General features: G+C 39.7%; 1 protein-coding gene across 1 annotated transcript; it reads left to right on the top strand.

Moving 5' to 3' along the window:
- The first annotated feature begins 228 nt into the window (after nt 1-228).
- On the top strand, nt 229-20,954 carry lonp2 (lon peptidase 2, peroxisomal). Its single transcript, XM_046865355.1, has 15 exons — nt 229-566; nt 1,903-2,137; nt 4,771-4,902; nt 5,093-5,215; nt 5,315-5,478; nt 6,297-6,391; nt 10,192-10,450; nt 12,357-12,498; nt 13,827-13,977; nt 14,199-14,325; nt 14,824-14,951; nt 16,283-16,401; nt 19,080-19,287; nt 19,565-19,755; nt 20,457-20,954. The coding sequence occupies exons 1-15, from the start codon at nt 334-336 to the stop codon at nt 20,679-20,681; spliced, it is 2,532 nt and encodes an 843-aa protein (XP_046721311.1). The 5' UTR covers nt 229-333; the 3' UTR covers nt 20,682-20,954.
- The last annotated feature ends 123 nt before the right edge of the window (nt 20,955-21,077 follow it).

Genomic DNA, 21,077 nt, shown 5'->3' with positions numbered 1-21,077 from the left:
ACTAACCGATCCGTACTGGATATTGTTCTTTTCTATTAATTCTCTTAATATAAATACACATTTTTGGTGAATTAGACAAATTTTGGCACATGCGCAGTACAAATAGTTTTCCCTGTACGGATCGAGTAGCCACAAAAACCCTCTGTCATTCTGTAAGGAAACAAAGGGGGCGTTACCCGGAAGCCCTAGTTTGTCCCAGTGTGTGTGCCGTAGTTGGCGTTTTTAAAATTATGATTCGCCTTTACTCCTCACCAGACGAGCTGTCACACAGTGTTTCTCCGAGTCAGATCCCAGTTGTGGTTTGGAACTGAAGCAGGATTGAACACTTTGGCGATGTCTTCCAACGGCGGGATTCAGATACCCAGCCGGTTGCCTTTACTATTAACTCATGATGGGGTTCTTTTGCCCGGGTCTACCATGCGATTTAGCGTGGACTCTTCTAGAAACATGCAGCTGGTGAAGAGCAGGCTGCTGAAGGGAACCTCACTGAAGAGCACCATTATAGGAGTGATTCCTAACACCAGAGACCCGGAGCAGGACAGCGAGGAGCTCCCTTCATTACACGGGTGAATCTCAGCGTAAATATAATACAATTACACTGAAGTAGCAGGAAACTAGAGAGTACGCATAACCAGTTTTAGTTTCCGTCTTCTGTCTTAGACTTGCTATGTTTTTTAAAAACCTAATAGGCCATTTAGTTTATTATTTATAAAAACAATTACACTGCTACACGTGTCGTAGGGATTTATCTAGAATGATCTCTGTGGACTTTACCCTTGTTCTCTAGGTTCATCAGTGCAGAACATGGTTGCCAGATGTTCCTATACAGTGACAGTTTTTAAACTTGCTTGATCAACTTTTTGTTTCAAGTTAAACTAAAACTGCTAAATGAGAAATAGTGACCCACTCCTAATAAAGTCAGATTATCAATTTGTCTGCATATGTCCTGAATCAGAGGAGAGATTAAATGTTGTCCCAAAGTTCCCCAATGGTACAGTGTTGGATGTTTAGTCTCTTTGTTGACACTGGGAGAAGTTAGAGCTCAAGAGACCTGCTTGTTCGATTCAAACATGAGACTTAGATGACAGGATTGTTTCAAAAAAAGAAAACAGAAAAACAGCACTTCTCTGACTCAAAACTGTTCCAGTGATATAAGTTGCAATGCCTAACCTACAGTATCTGAGAAAGAACAGTTAAACAAATTCTAACATTTAATCTCTTACATAACATTTGCTGACCAGCTGCAGCCCATGTATTCATTGCTGGTGGACAGAATGCACAAATGTCTACTGTTTTCCAGTGATTATTGGAAAACACTTATTGGAAGTAAGATAGCTGGATTTCTGCATGCTAAAGTTTGTGTTTTTGTTTTGGACAATTCCTGCTGTGTGCTCGAGCAGGCATCTGAACCCAAGTTATGTGAGCATTAAATCTTTGGGTTTATTAATTCGCTTTATGCTCGGCAGTCATTGTGGTGGTTTTCAGGTTTTTCTTTTCACACATCCTCACGTTTTTTTATGCCATCTACCACAAGAACCTGATAATGAAAGCGATAAGATTATTGCTGTTATTTCCATGGAGCTTGCTAATTCTCATGGCTTTAATGAAGTAGAGGTGCTGGATCCAGTGTTGTGTACAGAGGCAAAAAGTGGTGCAACAGTATTCTGTTAACACTGTACAAAATACAAGTCGTGCTATAATATACTGCTAGTAAAATTATTATATTCAACTGATGATATATAAATGATTCAATTTTTTAATATAAAATATTCACAAACGTTATATTATATTATTTATATAGATTTTTGATTTTGTATGTTTTCCTGTATGTTTTGCTGAACAAAAATGGAGGGACAGAGAAGCAGTAAATCAGTGCACTGATAATTCTTTGTGTACTTGCAGAATTGGCACGGCAGGCCTGGCAGTCCAGGTAGTGGGCAGTAACTGGCCAAAGCCTCACTACACCCTACTTATCACAGGTTTGTGCCGGTTCCGTGTAACCCAGTTGCTGAAGGAGAGACCGTTTCCAGTTGCTGTGGTGGAACAGCTGGATAAGCTGGAGCAGTACACAGAGGGAGAGCAGCTGGATGGAGAGCTGGGAGAACTTTCTAAGAAGTTTTACCAGGCTGCAGTGCAGGTGGGTCAGGATGAATGATTTATTTAATTTTCAATTTGTTGGTAAAACATTTTTTTTTTGGTGAATATGCACAAATGAACGGAGCCCCATTATTGTTACATCGCTTTACTTAATGAATGCAAAAACATTTGATTTAGTAATCATGATATTTCAAGGGGGGGAATTTCAGCTGATTACTTAATTAATATAGCCATATTAAGATGCCTGAGACAATATATTAATCCATAGTCAGCAACAGTTGGTTGATAAGAATAACACAAAGCCCAATAGAGGATTATTTTTATTAACTATAAAACTTTTCAAAATGAAAATGTATTTTAATGTACATTTAAATTGATTTGTTCTTTCAATTTGGATTTCAAACTAATATTTTTTCCCAAAATATTTGTTTATTTTTGCTTAAAAGTGCACATAATTATGGAAAAATGAAATAGATGCATTCTGAATTATGGCTAGAGCCATATGGAAAAAAAAAAAAACCCAGCAGCACATGTATAACAATATGCATGATATGGAACTGTTCTTATTGCTTACTTATCAACTCCACCTACTTAAATCACTTGATCATTTGCCCGAACCACAGCCATGTATTTTTTTCACATTTTCTACATTCTCTGTCCAATTTGCTTTGCCGATTCCCATCCTATTGCTTACCCAATCAATATTGCTACCAACTACGGGAGGGTAGAACAAACACATGCTTTCTCTGAGACACATAGAGCTACTCAATTACCGTCTTCTAAATACATGAATTCTGAGGCACCCAAAATTATTTAGTGTCACTTTGACAGACTGATAGTATGTTATTCTATAGACTTTGAACTTTAAGCTACATTCCTGTTTTTAAATGTAGGTTGTGTTTTCTATAGTGAGTGATAAGATTTTATTTCAAACAAGCCTGATCTACCCATCACCTCCATAGGACAGAGATTGGTCTATAAGCTGTGCAGTCTTTTGGAATTACAGAAATATCGGCTTCTCGCCACATGGGCGGCAAGACTTCCCCATGTAAAACATAATTAAATGCCGGAAATAAAATGGGGATAAATGGTTTTATTAATAGCTTATACAATTTAGATGGAAATTTGTCTGGACCTAGTGATTTATTTGTTTTCTCTTCAGTTATACCTGCAGTTAAATCATTCCAGGTACTCACCTAAGGGTGTTTTAAAGGAATGAGAAAAGAATCAATTTGAATAGGATCCACATCTGTGTTCGAGTATACAGATTTTTATAATAATTTACAAATACTCTCTGAATATCTTCTGACTTATGAAAGATCTGTTTAGATTTAAAGTCTTGTATCATTGCATCGTCCTGTTTTTATATAATCCAACTCTACTGTTATACTTTTCTTCATTTCCTGGGACAAATTTCTTTGAGCGTGCGTTTCTTTAATTTAGACATAATCGCTATTATTTTGCTATCAATGTCCACTTTACATGCATCCCATAATATAGTATTCTGCTCCACATATTGATCTACTTCTGCTATAATTTGTTCCCTAATCACTCTATTATTCAGGATGCTCGATTTAGAGAAAGGGATATTAAAGCATGATTAGAAATATCGATTCATGTTATGTTCCAATTTTTCAAATGCAAAAAGTAATACATTCTTGAAAAGGATGTATGTGGGTTTGAATAATATGTATAGTCTCTTTGCCCAGAAGAAAGGTCTCTCCAAACATCAATCAAACATATAACTACATTGTGTTTTTTGTTTCCTAGTTAAACCGAAGAGTTTGAAGAATCTAATTTATGGTCTAATAAAACATTAACTATGCTCCAGGCATAAACTTCTTGTACTTACAGTATACTGAGGGCCCATGCACTTAAAGCCATATTGTCTTAGAAATAGTTTCTTTTCATTCTGCACAATTTTCACTTGAATAAAAAAAACCTAACATATTTTCTCAAATCAGGAAGTGGAACTTAAAACAAGACAAGATGAGAATGAAAGTGCCTAAAAGAAGATCATCAGAGTACCTTCATCTATTTAAGCCCCATAAAAAGGATTTCTTCAAACTCACTGATCGTCTGTTCCTAAGCGTCTGAATGCACAAAGTTTGTCTTTATAAGATGGATCTTTCAGGAAAGAAATCATGTCTGGAGAGTTTTCATCAGCTCTTTCTGGTATGCCGTAAATCCTGATGTCTGACAGTCTGGCTCGACTCTCCTGGTCATTTAGCTTTGCATCAATTTGTTCTGTTAGTGGTAGCATCTCTTCCAGCACTTCTTCCGTGTTTTGAATTCAGTTCTCCGCTTTATCAATTCTATTCGCATCCTCTTCGATTCTTTTATTAGACTTGTTCAATTCTTATTTTATATCCTGAAGGTGTTTGTGGCTGTCTTGATGAAAATCTCTAATCTCGTTATGATTCTTCGCCAGGCTAATTTGCTTTTCTCTGTGTTCTCCGTCTAATTTGTTCAAGTACATTTATGTTTTTGATTGTTATTTTCTTGATCTTCCTATTTTCTCTATTGTTGCCTTCCATAACTCTGTCAACACTTGTTAATATCTTGATCTGGGGTACTGACTGATTGATTATGCAACCGGAAATCCTTGATGAATATTTAATGTTGTTGTTTTTATTATTAGTAGTAGTATTTTATTTCATTGTATATGTACAGTTGGTGGGAATGCTGGATATGTCAGTGCCTGTAGTAGCGAAGCTGAGGCGGCTACTCGACAGTCTGCCCAGAGAAACCCTGCCTGACGTACTTGCTGCCATGATCCGCACCTCCAACACTGAGAAGCTCCAGGTAGACTTTTCCAGTTGTGGTCATAAATTCACCTTGGGTTATTAGCATTTATATTGTGCAAATGACACAGTTTTGGTCATTGTTTAACATATTTCTTGTCCTAACCTTTTACAATGCAATCCAACATTTACTCTATAATATTTTGCATATATTGTTACGCAAAACCTTTAAATTTATATTTGGATGGTAGGTGCTGAATTCAGTAGACCTTGAGGAGCGATTTAAGAAGACTCTCCCAATGCTCACCAGACAGATTGAGGGCCTGAAACTGCTGCAGAAGACTCGGAAACCCAAACCCGATGATGAAAAGAGGGTATGTCTACCAGTACCCACAATTTCCAACTCTTCCCATCACCTTTGTTTTGGTTTTTTTGCCCACTGATCCCAGTAAGGTGAACGAGTTATCCTGCAGGTACTGGTTATCCGCAAAGGTAGCGTGGTTCCTGGACGCCAGTTCTCTCTTGAGGAGGAAAATGAGGATGAGGAAGGTGATGACATGACTGTGCTGGAGAGGAAGATGAATGAGGCAGCAATGCCAGAGTCTGCTCTACGTGTATGCCTAAAAGAACTCAAGCGGTATGTGTGGTCTGTTTGCTTCTCTTTTTTTTTTTCGTGCAAGCAGGTTTACAAAATTTCATACAAATATACATTTACTGGTGTGAGAGGCCTTTATGAACTCTCCACACAGGACCAGTGAAAAAAATCCTGCATAAATAAACATAATGAACACATTTGGAGTCAGTCCAAATTCCTTAATGTTAAGCAATATATTGTAACCAGCATGTTTAACAAAATTGTGGTGGGTAGGACTGTGGTGTCTGCTTGCACTGGCAGCATAACTTTTTTATCTTTGTGCTAGTCTATCTGATATGAAGAAAATATTTACCACGGTGTAAAGATCACGTGTGTATGTATTATCTCGGAGGATCAGCTAATGGTGGTAGGCACATCATTTGTGCACATACAATAAATTCACATGTAAGCAATACCAGTGGAAATGGCTGGAGCAATGTGAAGGTGCTTCTCATGATCAGATCAGCAGGATACAAGAAATATGCTTTTTGTTGTTGAGATTAAATTAGTGCCAGTGCCACAGTTTCTTATGATTTATTCAAGAAGAACATTTTAATTATTAGAGTGATGTCAGTTCAGTAAGAGCGAACAGGACATGAAGACAAAACATGAACTGTGTTATAGAGAAAGTACGAAGAAAGATTTGCTGCTAAGCACAACAGGCCTTACAATATATACACTTTATAATAGATCTTAAATTCAGCCTCTGTAAATACATTTTTCTTTGAATATATGTTTCTGTGAATACATAGTTCTTGCGTTATCCTTCATTGGTTATGATTTAAGTACACTAAACACATGGCACCTTCATTTGTATGCAGTCTGAAGAAGATGCCCCAGTCCATGCCAGAGTATGCTCTCACCCGCAACTACCTGGAGCTCATGGTGGAGCTGCCTTGGAGTAAGAGCACCAAGGGTGAGAGTTTTATTTATTTTATGTAGAAATATACAAACGCTACAATTCACATACATTTTGTGCTGTTTATGACTTAATGTTGACCGATTACAAGCATCCAAAAGATTTGTATTATTTTTTTTAAGACATTTTCACTTGATTATTGAACTATGTTAGCAATACAACACGCCCCGTGTTTCTATTCAGTGCTCTAATAATTGTTGTCATAATTGCTTGCATTAATGTTTGGTTATATAGATCTATATCTTTGTTCAATATGGTCCAAGCTCCATATAGAAATATATGTATAATCTTTGGGTGGGCCTGCATTACATGACTACAGAGGTGGCAAATGTACACACATCCTTCACTTAAGTAGAAAGACTTTGGTGAAAGTACTGACTATCCTTTTTTTTTACTCAAGTTAAAGTAAAGAAGTTTGGACTCTGACATGTATTTAAGTAAAAAGTAGCTATTACTACTACCTGTTTTAGTGTCAAGCTGGTAACTAGCGCTCACATCATAATATTAGGGCTTTCAATCAATTAAAATATTAAATCGCTCTCAATCGCATGATCGAACTCACGATTAATCGCAACTTTTCCGCGCATTTTTTAATCTGTTCTAAATGTAACTTAAATAACAACTTTTACATTTTTTACTACTCTAATCAACATGGGCATGGACAAATATTGACGCTTTATGTTTATTGTTCGTGAAACCGTACTCAACATAGAGCATGAAGATAAAATATACTTTTACACTAATTATGGTGTTTTAAATTACGTCATCATAAGGATACTAAACCTTTGCTATGTTTCCACACGGACGGTTAATAAGGTGATACCGAAGAAACTGTACCTCTTCTAACTTTCATACGGATTACATAACCATGGAGTATTTGTTTTTTCGATGTGAATTGGTTTATTTAAAAGTAGGCAGAGAGTGCAACCTGTATGTTTGCTTTATTTTACAAAAGCACAGGGTTTTGCTGTTATTATGAGTGTATATTTATAAAAGTAGACTCTTTTCAGATGCTAATGATGTATTGCTTTTATCTGTACAATTGAAAAAAGACAGCGTAATTTAAGATTGTTTCGGCGTTATGAGGAACAAAAATGCCACAAAACGCGCCGGTGCGTTTGTCGACCCCAAACAAACAGAGCATCAGAAACAAATCAAAACAATGTTTACTGATTTTTTTTAAATGTCGGTGTAGATTATTATAATTTTTTTATTATTATATTATATTATATTATATTATTATAAGTAAAGAAAGACCATTGTGAATAAACGTGTTGCGAATGTTTTTATTTTGCCACATTTATATTTATTTATTTATATTTTTAATAAAAAAAAAAAACGGTCAAACAGAAATGCATTAATCGCGCCTTTATAAAATATGTTCCGTTAAAACGAATTAGCATTTTGACAGCCCTGATTTATATATTAATACAAAATGAATTTTTAATTTTGTTACCTAATGAATGTATCCAGTCAGAACATCTACCATATAAAACACAAGCAGAGAAAAGATGATGATCAGTTGATCAGGAAAGTCTCTGTTTTCAGTCATGTTTACATCACTGACTCCCTCTGTCTCATCCACATTACCCCCAGACTTCTTGTTGCTTTCTGTCTTGTTTGTTGTTATCTTCGTAAACGAGCCTACATCAGTGGTGTGTGAGAGACAGGAAATGACAGGATGATGGGCTGAAAACGGTGTGTAATGACAAGAAAGATATTGATCATATCATCAAATACATTCAAACTAAAGTAACAAGTCTGGTTTTAAAATGTAAGTAGAAAGTACAGATATTTGTGTAAAGTTGTCTAAAAAATAAATAGTGAAGTAAAGCACTGTTACCAGAAAAATCGACTTAAGTACAGTAAAGAAGTATTTGTACTTTGTTACTTCCCACCTCTGCATGACTATAATGCATGATGGGGAGTAGTCAGTGTGCAGCTTGTATCGCAGTAGAGATTCACTGTTCTCTGAAAATAACTCGACACACTGTATGCAGCTATATGCTGTTTAACTATGCAAAGCCACATTTTTGTCTATACACCATACAAGTTTTTGATCTTGTATTAGAGCAGTTAAAATTTGGTTCTTTGAGTAGAATTCTCTCATACTGACCACTGGATGTTCAGCATGGCACCTCATAGTAAAGAACTCTGAGGATTTTATAATTAGAATTGTTGCTCTCCACAAAGATGGCCGAGGCTATAAGAAGATCGGTAACACCCTCAGCGAACAAAGTTGAGTCCTCGTGTTGTGCGTCAGGTGCAGAAGCTGGCTTCGAAAAAACAGATGCATGAGTGCTGCAGCAGTGTTTCTGAGGTTGAAGAATCGGAAGGTTGAAGAAATTGTGTCTTGCCTACAATCAAGCATGGTGGTGGTAGCATCATGGTCTGGGGCTGCATGAGTGCTGCTGGTACTGGGGGGCTGCGGTTCATTGAGGGAAACATGGATTCCAACATGTACTGTGACATTCTAAAGCAGAACACGACACCCTTCTTTCAGAAGCGGCAGGTTTCCAACATAATAATGACCCCAAACACACTGCCAAGATGATAACCTCCTTGTTGACCTGAACCCTATTTAGCACCCCTGAGACATCCTCAAGTGGAAGGCAGAGAAGCGCCATGTGTCTAACATCCAGCAGCTCCGTGATGTGAATGTGGAGGAGTGGAAGAGGATCCCAGCAACAACCTGTGCAGCTCTGGTGAATTCCACGCTCGGAGGGATTAAGGCAGTGCAATATAATGGTGCTCACACAAAATATTGACACTTTGGAAACAGTTTTGTTCGCTCAGGATGTACATACTTTTGTTGCCAGTTATTTTCATAGGACAGCAAACCTATACTGCTATACAAGCTGCACAATGACTACTCTAAAATATATCCAAGTTTCATTTCTATAGTATTGTCCCTTGAGAAGATAAACTAAATGGTTGCTGAAATGTGAAGGGTGTACTCACTTTTGTGAGATACTGTACATTATAGATTTGTTATAGTGGATTTTTAGTTCATTGCTTTGCAAAGTACTTGTAATAGCAATCAAATTGTAATCCAATTGCTGTGCTATTTGTCCACAAGAGGGAGGGCTTTTCCCGCATTTTTTTCTTTTTCAAATACATGAAATAGCGTAGAAAATGTGGGAAAGCCCTCCCCCTTGTGGCCATACAAGCCCAGTTTTTTCTTGACTGCTGTCTACCAGTCATTTAAGATGCAATTGATGAACGATAGCTATTATTTTTTTTAAATGATACACGCCTATATATATATATATATATATATATATATATATATAATTCCTTGGTGGTCCTTATAACATACACTTGGGATGACAGTTTAATATGGAAAGTGCAGTTATTTTGTACCTCGCAGGCAATTTACAAAACCGAATTCCTCACTATGTGGGCTGTTGTGTTATGTACAGTATAATGGTAATGGCTGTGGATGTTTGTGCCGTGCCTTCATATAGCGTGATATAAAATATGGAATATTTGTCCTGCCTACTTGGATGTGCCTGTTTAATGATTTATACTTCTGTAAAAAAAATGTCTGATTTACATAGAAAGACAGTTCAGAAAATGTCTACCTCGATTATGTTGCCTCATGTGGACAGCTGTGTGTGTGTGTTCTGTTATATGAGCTGGTGATTCATAATCCTCTGACAGAATGCCCAGATTCCGTTTAGCTCTACTTGTGTGTATATGTGTGTATGTGTGTGCTTTCTCAGAGTGAGCACTGATCTGCTGCAATGTTGTTACCGTTAAAATCTCTGACAGCTTGCTCCTGACTCTCTGTTTAGACTGCCTGGACATTCGGGCTGCTCGGGTGCTTCTGGACAATGATCACTACGCCATGGAGAAGCTGAAGAGGCGTGTGCTGGAGTACCTGGCAGTGCGGCAGCTCAAGAGCTCCCTTAAAGGTCCTATCCTGTGCTTTGTAGGGCCTCCAGGTGTGGGAAAAACAAGTGTGGGCCGCTCCATCGCCCGCATGCTGGGCAGGGAGTTCCACCGTATCGCCCTGGGAGGAGTGTGTGATCAGTCGGACATCCGTGGCCATAGGTACACACTCCCACCAGTTCCTTTAGAAATTTGGGTTGTGAACATAACTGAAGCGTATTAGAGATAAGCAAAAACTAAAGACACTTTGTCCTAAAATATTTCAACATGGTGGTGAAAATAAAGAGCTGCTTCAGTACTGATAAAGATACCAGGTATTTGGTCAGATATCATGCTAGTTGATTTCGAAAATATGTGCTGATACCAGCATCTGATACCACATCATATTGCGTCACGTAAGCCTGGTGTACGCTTTCGCTCGAATAAACTGACACTTAATGACCGATCTGGATATATTACATCTAATGTCAGTATTCTGATCAGACATTTTATGGTGTTTAAACGGTATCTTTAACAGAGAGTGCCGGGGTGGTTGACCTGAGCAGTATGCATGGTCATGGTCATTAGAAATGTGAGGAAGGCGTCGTAAATTGTGTGCATATGAAAGGAGGAGCGAGATAATTGTCTAAAATTGAAGCACTTCTATTCTGCATTAAAGCATTAAACATTGCAACACATACATTACGTATAGCGTTTGGGTCAACATGCAATTTATGATAGATTGTGTTTCTCTTTATGACAAAAGAAATATGTGCAAATGATAGCATTTCTTTTTTCTCTCCCCATCCCCTGACCACCAGTTCTCACTGAATGAAAAAGGAAATGCTGCATAATTAAAATCATAAATTCATAATCGAAAAAATAAAATAAAACTCTGCAGATAATGATTTGGCCAGCAGGGGAGTTTGGAAAGATTATAGTCAAACTCCAAGGGTACTGGATATCAGCATCAATATCTGACTCGATCCTACTGCTGTCAAGGGCGCTCACAGACTGCTGGTATTCATTTGTGAAAATGCGAAGCCACAGTTTTTGTAATAACAGTCACGGCTTATATATAGAACTAGAGGGTCCAACCAATGAGGCAACTGGAGTTTTTTCAGGGTTGAAGGGAAGTTTGAATGGTTCCATGCTGCAATAAAGTCGAATTTAATGTTGTTCTGCTGACACAGGAATGCAATTATCCCTTTAAATCCTCTATGCTTATTAAATGGATGAAGCCAGGTGTAGGCTGAAGGCTGCGAGACGTTACATATTGCCGTGAGTAATGTGAGGGAACCTGAGATTCAGCGCTCCGGGCTGCACTATGAGGTCATCTTTTGATGTTCTCTCTGATCTCTGGTTACTATGGAGACAGACGAGATGATATGACATCAAGGCTTGCAGGCTGGGACAGGTCCCTCTAGGTTTCCCCTCGGTTTCAGCAGAAGCCCCCGAAACACCCACGATCTGTTTGACCCTGGCACTCGTCAGTTGTTTCCAGTTTCCTTTTTCCTCTAAAAACCTGCCAGGAGGTGAATTGACTACTATAAATTGCCCCTAGATCTAAATGTGTCTTAGACTTTGTGGACTCGGTGCATTCCTGCTTTGTTCCCAAAGTTTCCAGGAGAGGCTCCAGATCCAGCACGAGTCTGATCAGGATAACGCAGTGTCTAGGGTTCGGGTAGCAGTTATCCAAGGTCAATCACCCTGCAATATTTCAGAGCATGACGATCCGTGGTACACACCCACTGTACTGTCCTGTAATAACATAATCACTTCCTCCTCATGTCTGCAATTATGTGTCATGATACGTGTTGCCTACTTTAGTTTGGATCTCGTGAACTAGACGAGTGGGAGGAAATCCCTGCCTTACTCATCTTGGCTTAGTCTTTCTCCTACATGCTTATCTTGTATTTAATTCTCTGTAAGCTTAACAGGTGTATTGATGTGTTAAAGGGTTCTTCCTATTAGCACCAAAGCTCTGGTCCTGATAGCACTGTTTTCAATTAGCTGTACGGTTTCGCTCTCACTCGTGCCGCCCCACGCCGCCTAATCCTGCCTCCTATCCTCGTCTCTTTATCCTCAGGCGAACCTACGTGGGCAGCATGCCTGGCCGCATCATCAACGGCCTGAAGACTGTCGGCGTCAACAATCCTGTATTTTTATTGGATGAGGTCGACAAATTGGGCAAGAGCCTGCAGGGAGACCCCGCTGCTGCCTTGCTGGAGGTACGAGGACCTGTAAAACCTGCTCTGGTCCTATGCTTTAAATAGCAAAATTACTTGAAAGGTGAATGCTAAAATAAAGACATGGACAAGCAAACAAAAAACGGTTCACTGTCCGGCTAAAAACAGAGCTATGACATGGGAGATGGAAATAAAAAGCAAACAAACATGTGGGTGCACTGTAAATCAGCAATGTGTTGACCACGGCATTGTAACCTCACACAGACTGTGTCCCTCGGTCACAATGTCACCAACAGCACCAGTGCATGTGTCCTTCCTGGAAGTGCTCAGGATGCAGAATTAATTCTGTTTGCCACTGCAACATACAGAGACCAAAGAGGGTCATCAATAGGGAAACATTTACAGCTTTAGTGCCTCTGTCTATGTAAAGGGTATGTTCTGCTGTTTGTGTGTGTACGTGACAATAACATCATGTGCAAGACCTACAGCAGCCTGATGTGATTTTGATTTTGTTTTTTGGGATAATCTTTGCAGGTATGCATAACAGATAACAGTTGTCTTCGCTCTTAGACTTATGTAAGAACTGCTTCTAGGACACACAGCAAACTGTGTTCTGCAGTTTTTTTCCCAAAATCTCTACTTGATTAAACGTAACTCACTCGAGACGTTTTGACCAGTATTCATCATATTATAATTATAGTTTAACATCAAATAAAATGTTTAGTGTTTCTCTCATCACACTGGAATCTTTTGTAGTAGAACACTGGAACAGTGCGTTTGTTTTTTTTCCCCCCCCCCAACTGCTGGTCCATATCAAAAGTTCCAGGCGTGTAGTATTTGGTACCGGCTATAAATTGACACCAAATAGACCCCAGTGTTGCTCGATAATTGGCAACAAAAACTGTATAACAAAAAGCACGTTTGTTCTCTAAAAAGCGTTGATGTGTTATTCCAAATCTCAATTTGCACAATGACAATTGAATGTACCAAAATTGCAGCTGCACAATGTTTGTAGAGCAGAAATGTGCTTTGGTTTACACGTGGTGCAAATGGGCAGAGATGTTTATTATTTAGAACATTCTCTTCGTTTCAAATTTAACTTCGTTGAAATTAAAACCGTTTTAACTTTGCTACAAGATGCATATTTTCGTCTTCTCGTTGAAATAATCATTAAATGGCAGCCAGAGAAGGGAAAAATGTTCATATGAGCACTTGATCCACCTTCAGAAATGAAGAATGGCACTGGAATGGTGGTGCAGTCGCTCTTAATGTGCACTTCACCATGATTTTAAGAATTCCATTTCACTGCGGTTGTCTAACAAGGTTCTGTTTAAAATGACTTTTTTTTTTCTCTCTGTGCGGACATTCAGGTTCTAGACCCAGAGCAAAACCACAGTTTTACAGACCACTACCTCAACGTGGCCTTTGACCTCTCGCAAGTCCTCTTCATAGCCACGGCAAACACTACAGCGACCATCCCCCCTGCTTTGCTGGACCGAATGGAGGTGCTGCATGTGCCAGGTCAGAGTTCAGGTCACAGTAGTGTATGTGGTGTCACTGAATTGAAAGCTTTCCTTATATGTAATGACCGATTGATCTCTGCTTTATTGATTACTGATCTTCCCAACAAAGAGCACATGTCAGTGATGCTTGCGTTTAGGCAGATGGCTTTGTGATTGTGCGGATGGCTTATTGCGCCATGTGCTGTATTCAAATTACGTGGGTGTGTGTGGCCATCCTAGGATATACACAGGAGGAGAAAGTGGAAATCGCTCATCGGCACCTGATCCCTCATCAACTCGAGCAGCATGGCCTCACTCCTCAGCAGCTCCAGATCCCTCAAGACACCACACAGGAGATCATCAGCAAGTAAATGTGCAGGCTTTATCTCTCTCTCTCTCTCTCTCTCTCTCTTGTTTAGACGATCACCCACATGCACACATACTAAATAGGACAGAGACGAGGGATTACTGTATCCAGACAGATAAATCAGGTCAGCAGGATTGACTCAGTGGCAGGCAGACATAAAGAAAGTGAAGCCCACGTCCCCACCCACACACTCAACTCCCTGCTGCTACACTACAACTTGGCAATGAGTCTGAATGTGAAGAATAAAGCCAAAGAGGATTTTGGGTAGGTCAGAGGAGAGCTGATTTACAGCGCATTGATGTTTTAATAAGGAGGATGACCACAGGGGGATGAGTAACATTCTCTCAGGGTATTAAAGTTCACTTACTTCAAAGATTAAATACATTCAAATGAAAACAGCAATTACCTCAAAGTGAAGAAGCAGTCTATATGTGCACCAGGCCTCAAATTCAAGAACGAGAGGAGCAAATGTATAGTTGTGTATGCGTGAATGTTTAGGTACACACGGGAAGCCGGTGTGCGCTCTTTGGAGAGGAAGATTGGAGCCATCTGTCGTGCCGTGGCTGTGAAGGTGGCAGAAGGTCATAAGATGTCAAGATCAGAGTCTTCCAGTGAATCTGGAGCAGGTACAAGTCTACAGCAGCTTATACTAAGAATAAGCTTCATTCATGGCTCATTATAAATGAGCGAGAGCAAGTGAGTGTGTGTGTGTGTGTGTGTGTGTGTGTGGTGATGATTTAGTGCATAGTGGCTATCTTCACACACACGTACACACACTGCAGAAAGACTGCTGAGCTCGGCACAGTCTCACTTACCCGCCACACCCACATAAAAACATGCTTGACTACAAAACAGCGGTTTCCACAATGAAATTTCCACATGTTCATAAAGACACAGCGTCTGCGTGTATATATGTAACAGTCTTTACGTCTTTTTTTTTTTTTTATAAATACCCCCTGAAATCTCATCAAACCAAATTTGCATAAAAAAATGACTGTAGCCTAAAATCTATTAAATCTAAATTGACGACAGTTCAATACTTATTAAGGCCTTTCATTTGTGAAGAAAAAAAAGAAGCAATTTTAGACAATTTAACTTTTTAAGCACTGACAGATGCCCTGACAGAACTCCAACAAGACATGAGTCATGTAGATTACAGTTCATGCACTAACTCGTGCACACACAGCCGTGCTGACAAACACAGAATCTTCCTTGGCCAGTATGAATAAACTCGCTTGCACAGACACGCCCATCATCAGGTTGTTTAGCAGAGGGCTGGAGGGGGGTAAGGGTGCTAACAGCCGGCCTCGTGTCCCCTCACCCTCCCGTTGTCTCAGTGCAGCTGCTCGTGTGTAAGACGAGCGGTCACAGTGCTAGTTAACACAGTAGGGGGCAGGGGAGTGTGTGCCTGATTGATTGTGCTTCTTCTCCTCTTGTCCAGCATGGGCCAGCCAGAAAGGCGAACAAAAGGACTGAATGAGAGTAGCTCTCTCAACTTGTCCCTTCGTGAATAACTGTGTCTCTTTTGCCAGGTAATATACCAACTTGACAGTCTGAATGCATCAGAGACAAGAGCATGCAGTGGTTCCTCAATGCACAAATACTGAATGGTTACTGTGATGATATTGTTGCATAAATAAATAAATAATCACTGTCAATTGAGTCACATGACTTGTGCTTAGCCAGTGGCACGAGCAGATACTCACGTCTGCTCCATTCCCTCTCCCAAAAATATGAGGCGCACCTGCTCTCACCCCTCAGTGGGCCTCTGGGCTGCCCCCCTCTTCACTTCCTTTCCTCTTCTCTTCCCCCTGACCTGACATCTCACACATCCCCTCCTGTAAAACCTCAAGTAAAGTACAGAATGTTCGAACATAGTGAGAAAAAAAAAAAATCATGATGCAGATTCTATATTCTCTCATAAATTATTTTTTTTTTTTACTTTCTGTCCCATCAGGCCAGGATCGAGCAGGGACAGGACAGGATTCTCATATAGCAGCTCCTCCAGAGATGCCCATTGTCATTGATCACATTGCTCTCAAAGACATTTTGGGGCCACAGCTCTTTGAGATGGAGGTCAGTCAAATCAGTTCGAAACTTTTCTCTTGGCCAAATGTTTTATTTCCCCAAGGACTTTCTGAGAACATATGTTGTTGCTTGTCTGAGGTTCAGCATTCCAGACCTTTTCATCAGGTTCTGGTTGTGTGGGGATGTCTGAGATCCTATGAAAGGCAGTTTAAATTCTCATAAGATTTTAAAGCACAAAAGACCTCAAGGAAGGGGTTCACCTAAAGGGCGAGGGATGAATTAATGCTACAGGTCAAGAAAACTCGTAACTCAGAATTTCTAATCTCCAACTAGATACATCTGTAACACTGACTGTACAGTTTAATGTTTTAGAAGGTAAATATGCATCACTCATTACAAACAAGGAAAAGTTAAACAAATTTGCTATGGGTGGGCTGATCTATACTCTCTCCCCTGTCCATCACAGAGACAGTAGACAAAACATGGACATCTGCAAGTTCGTGTATGCAGAAGAGGGTAGTTAACACTTTCTTCTGTGTGTTAGGTTGCCATGTGATGCAGTGTGAGCAGCATTTTCAAAACATAAGTGTTACTCTTTATCATTTTTGGTTGGTGGTAGTTATAGAGAGGTGGCTGGTAGTCAGTATTTGCAGTTCAACAAGTGCTGGAGAAAATAATTGTAAAGAACAGGAGAACAGAAATTCCTGAGGTCTGCTTGTCACTTTGAATATCGGTGATTGGTTTCAGAGCTTGACCACTTGTCATTTGTTTTAAAACCATGGTTTATCAAAGGAAGCAGGACTGGCAGAGCAGAGTATTTTTGGCCTTACATAAATATATAGTTCTGTTTTAATAGTCTTTTTTCAGCCAGCTATAGTTATATATAATTTGATCTACAACTTCTATTGTGTAGCTATATTTTTCTGCCAAAGTCAATGTCAAGCTTTCAAATTCGATTTTCAAGTATGGCTCTGGAATTTTGCAACTTCAGCAAGAATAGTGAGGACAAGAGCATAGTGAGTACATTGATATCAGGTGAGGGGGCCTGGGGTGCAGTCAGTTCATCTCAGAGGTGTTCAGTGGTGTCAAGGTCACTGAAGTTCTTCCACTCCAACCTTGTTAAACCATGTTTTTATTGACCCTCACTTTGTTCACCAGAGGAAGAGCAGTACAGACACAATATTTGCTTTGAGAATGTTGATGGAGAAGTATAGAGAACGTCAGAAGGAGTTAAATAGTGTTTGTGGATTTAGAGAAAGCGTTCGACAGAGTGCCGAGATAGGAGTTGCGGTATTGTATGAGGAAGTCAGGTGTGTCAGAGAAGTATGTGAGGGTGGTGCAGGACATGTATGATGACAGTGTGACAGCAGTGAAGTGTGCAGTAGGAACGACAGACTGGTTCAAGGTGGAGGTTGGACTGCATCAAGGATCGGTTCTGAGCCCTTTCCTGTTTGCAGTGGTGATGGACAGATTGATGTTGATATTGTGATTTGTGGTGAGAGTAGGGAGCAGGTTGAGTAGAGCCTGGAGAGGTGGAGGTACATGCTAGAGAGTGAAGGAGAATGAAAGTCAGTAGGAGTAAGACAGAGTACATGTGTGTGAAAGAGAGGGACGTCAGTGGAGTGGTGCGGTTGCAGGGAGAAGTGGTGGAGAAGGAGTTCAGGTACCTGGGGTCAACTGTGCAAAGTAATGAAGAGTGTGTTCGAGAAGTGAAGAAAAGAGTGCAGGCAGATGATAGAACTGATAAAAGGGTATCTGCAAGAGTGAAGGGGAAAGTTTATAGGACTGTGGTGAGACCTGTGATGATGTATGTTTTAGAGACCGTGGCATTGACTAAAAGACAGGAGGTGGAGCTGGAGGTAGCGGAGCTAAAGATGAACAGGATTAGAAATTTTTTTTTTTTTAGAGAGACTGCGCATGTATGATATTTTGGAGACAAAGTGAGAGAGGCCCGACTGAGATGGTTTAGACATGTGGCCAAGGAGGAGCTTTATAGATGTGGTGAGGGAAGATATGAAGTTAGTTGGTTTGAAAGAGGCAGATGTAGAGGACAGAGTAGTATGGAGACATATGATCTGCTGTGGCGACCCCTAATTAGAGCAGCCAAAGACGACTTTATTCACTGGAGCATCGTCATGCTGTGACAGGTTTTGGCCCCTTAGTTCAGTAAAGTAAATTGTAATGTGACAGTATACAATCTAGATGTTCTTAATAAGCTTATGCTTTCAACTTTGTGACAACAGTATGGGACCCACACAAGTGGATAAGTATCAGAATGCATTAAGCTCTCCACCTCATTTCTTTCAATTTCCACCATCTGTCCAGTCCACATCATATGTGCTTACCTAATTACTGAAAAAATGTCTTTAAAGGATTTAAGAAGCATAAAGTGGCCACATATCTACAGAATGACACCTAAGAACGTTTCAGAAACACAATATTAACTGGGGTTTGTTATACTGATTGACTCCAACTGCTGAAATACATCACCCGGCATAGTGACATACAGAAATGTTTAAAAAACAGGTTAGAGCAAGTGTGAAAGCAAAAGCAGGACCAATGAGAGATTGAGGACATTTTTTTTACTGCTCCAGTAAAGAATCTATGGTATGAATGTATACAATTCTTGTCCCATTGCATAGATGGATCAAATATAGATCACAGTCTTGGTTGCTTTTATAGTTTGAATATTTTGTGCAAGTGTGTGTGTGTGTGTGTGTTTGTAGGTGTCAGAGCGCCTGACTCTGCCCGGCGTGGCTATAGGCCTGGCCTGGACTCCTCTTGGTGGAGAGATCATGTTTGTGGAAGCCAGTCGTATGGAAGGCGAAGGTCAGCTTACCCTAACCGGCCAGCTGGGAGACGTTATGAAGGAGTCAGCACATCTGGCCATCAGCTGGCTCCGGAGCAATGCCAAGAACTACCATTTAACAAACAGTGAGACATACAATCAAACCATTCAGGCCTATTCATACGTTCGTTCGTTAATTTAATGCGATAATCTATTGTTTACATGAACACATTAAAAATGAGCTGTCAGTCCATTTATCATAAGAAGGAAAGAAGCATTGTTTTGTTTGTAATCAACTGAAAAGTCTGAGTTCTTATTTCAATACAGGAAACCATCTGGTGTTCTCTGCTTTCACTGTGACATTGATGTCGCATTGTATTTAACATTCTTTCAACAGTAAGAGCGAATAGCTTGTGTGTGTAGTTGCAGGCTGTCCTGACCCTCTTGAGGGCACCGACATCCACTTGCACTTCCCAGCGGGTGCAGTCACTAAAGACGGCCCCTCTGCCGGAGTTACTATTGTAACATGCCTAGCCTCTCTGTTCAGCGGACGTCTGGTGCGCTCTGATGTGGCCATGACAGGAGAGATCACCCTGAGAGGCCTGGTGCTGCCAGTAAGGAAAACCTTAAAAACATAAGGTTTAGGAAAAGGATTCCATCTGGGATATATATTTGCACTCTTTATTGCTTCTTGTACAAATATAATAGCCAGTAGGGAAAGGGAAATAATGTACAGCATAAAAAGACACAGCGTACAATTGCGTGCTTTTTAGAAACAGTTCGGGGAAAGGCTTTTGCTTACAACATGGTCACCTTCTAAATAATTAGATTAGGGCTCGTTTATCAGTTAATTAAAGCTGCATTTAAATGTTTTCACAAGTCAAACCAAATCAAACATTACTGCTGATTTTGATGAGTACCAAATTTCTCATATAAATGAGACCCATTGTGAGAAAATAAACATGCACAAGTCTTAAATATTCTCTTTAATATCCAATGTTGCTACTTTCGACTACCGCTTGTCGGTTGTAATCTACATGGGAATTTACCTGACCCTATTACTTTAACAACCATCTTGTAGCAGAATCAGTGACATTTTCTGGACAACCAACGTAGCACCTCTAGAGCCTATGTAGCACATTGGATCAATTATTTTTATATGAAGTGAACAAATTATACATCACTTAGTGAAAGCTCTGTAGTACATAAATAATGAAGTCTTTAGGTTTAATATGGGAAAAGTAATTTAGCTAATGATCCTGATTATTTACCTGCTAATTAATCAAATCTTGCTCTGTACCTGGGCTTTGTTTAGGTGGGTGGCATAAAGGATAAAGTCCTGGCGGCTCATCGTGCTGGTCTTAAACGAGTCATCCTGCCCAAACGCAACGAGAAGGACCTAGAGGAGATTCCAGCCCACATCCGCGCTGAACTGGATTTCATCCCAGCCAGTACTTTGGACGAGGTTCTTAACGCTGCCTTTGATGGTGGATTCCCCACTGCTCCTGTATCACACCCACGGGTTAGCAGCAAGCTCTGAAACTGAGAAAGTACCTCCTCTCTCTCTCTCATCTTTTTCACACATACACACGCCTTTTTTTTTTTTTTTTTTAACTAAAAGGGGTGAAGCTCATGGCCAATTTGATTATAAACACTATGTAATAATCCCATCTATTCTAATAGAGAAATATGTTTACCAGATTTTCATAGTCACCTGTCTTTTCTAATAATTTGGCACCAAAAGCTTGCAAAGTCACTTATTTTAAGGATGACTAAAATTAAACATAATTGTGTGTATATATATATATATATATATATATATATATATATATATATATATATATATATATATATATAAAAAAGATTGCTGAATCCATACGAATTTTGTTATTGTTAGCGTGCGTCTGTTACTAATAAAGTATCCTCTGCTACGTTT

The sequence above is a fragment of the Silurus meridionalis genome, chromosome 13 (genome assembly GCF_014805685.1).
Source record: "Silurus meridionalis isolate SWU-2019-XX chromosome 13, ASM1480568v1, whole genome shotgun sequence".
In the NCBI taxonomy this organism is placed as follows: domain Eukaryota; kingdom Metazoa; phylum Chordata; class Actinopteri; order Siluriformes; family Siluridae; genus Silurus; species Silurus meridionalis.
The sequence above is the reverse complement of the archived record's forward strand: the minus strand, read 5'-3'. Positions and strand labels throughout refer to the sequence as shown.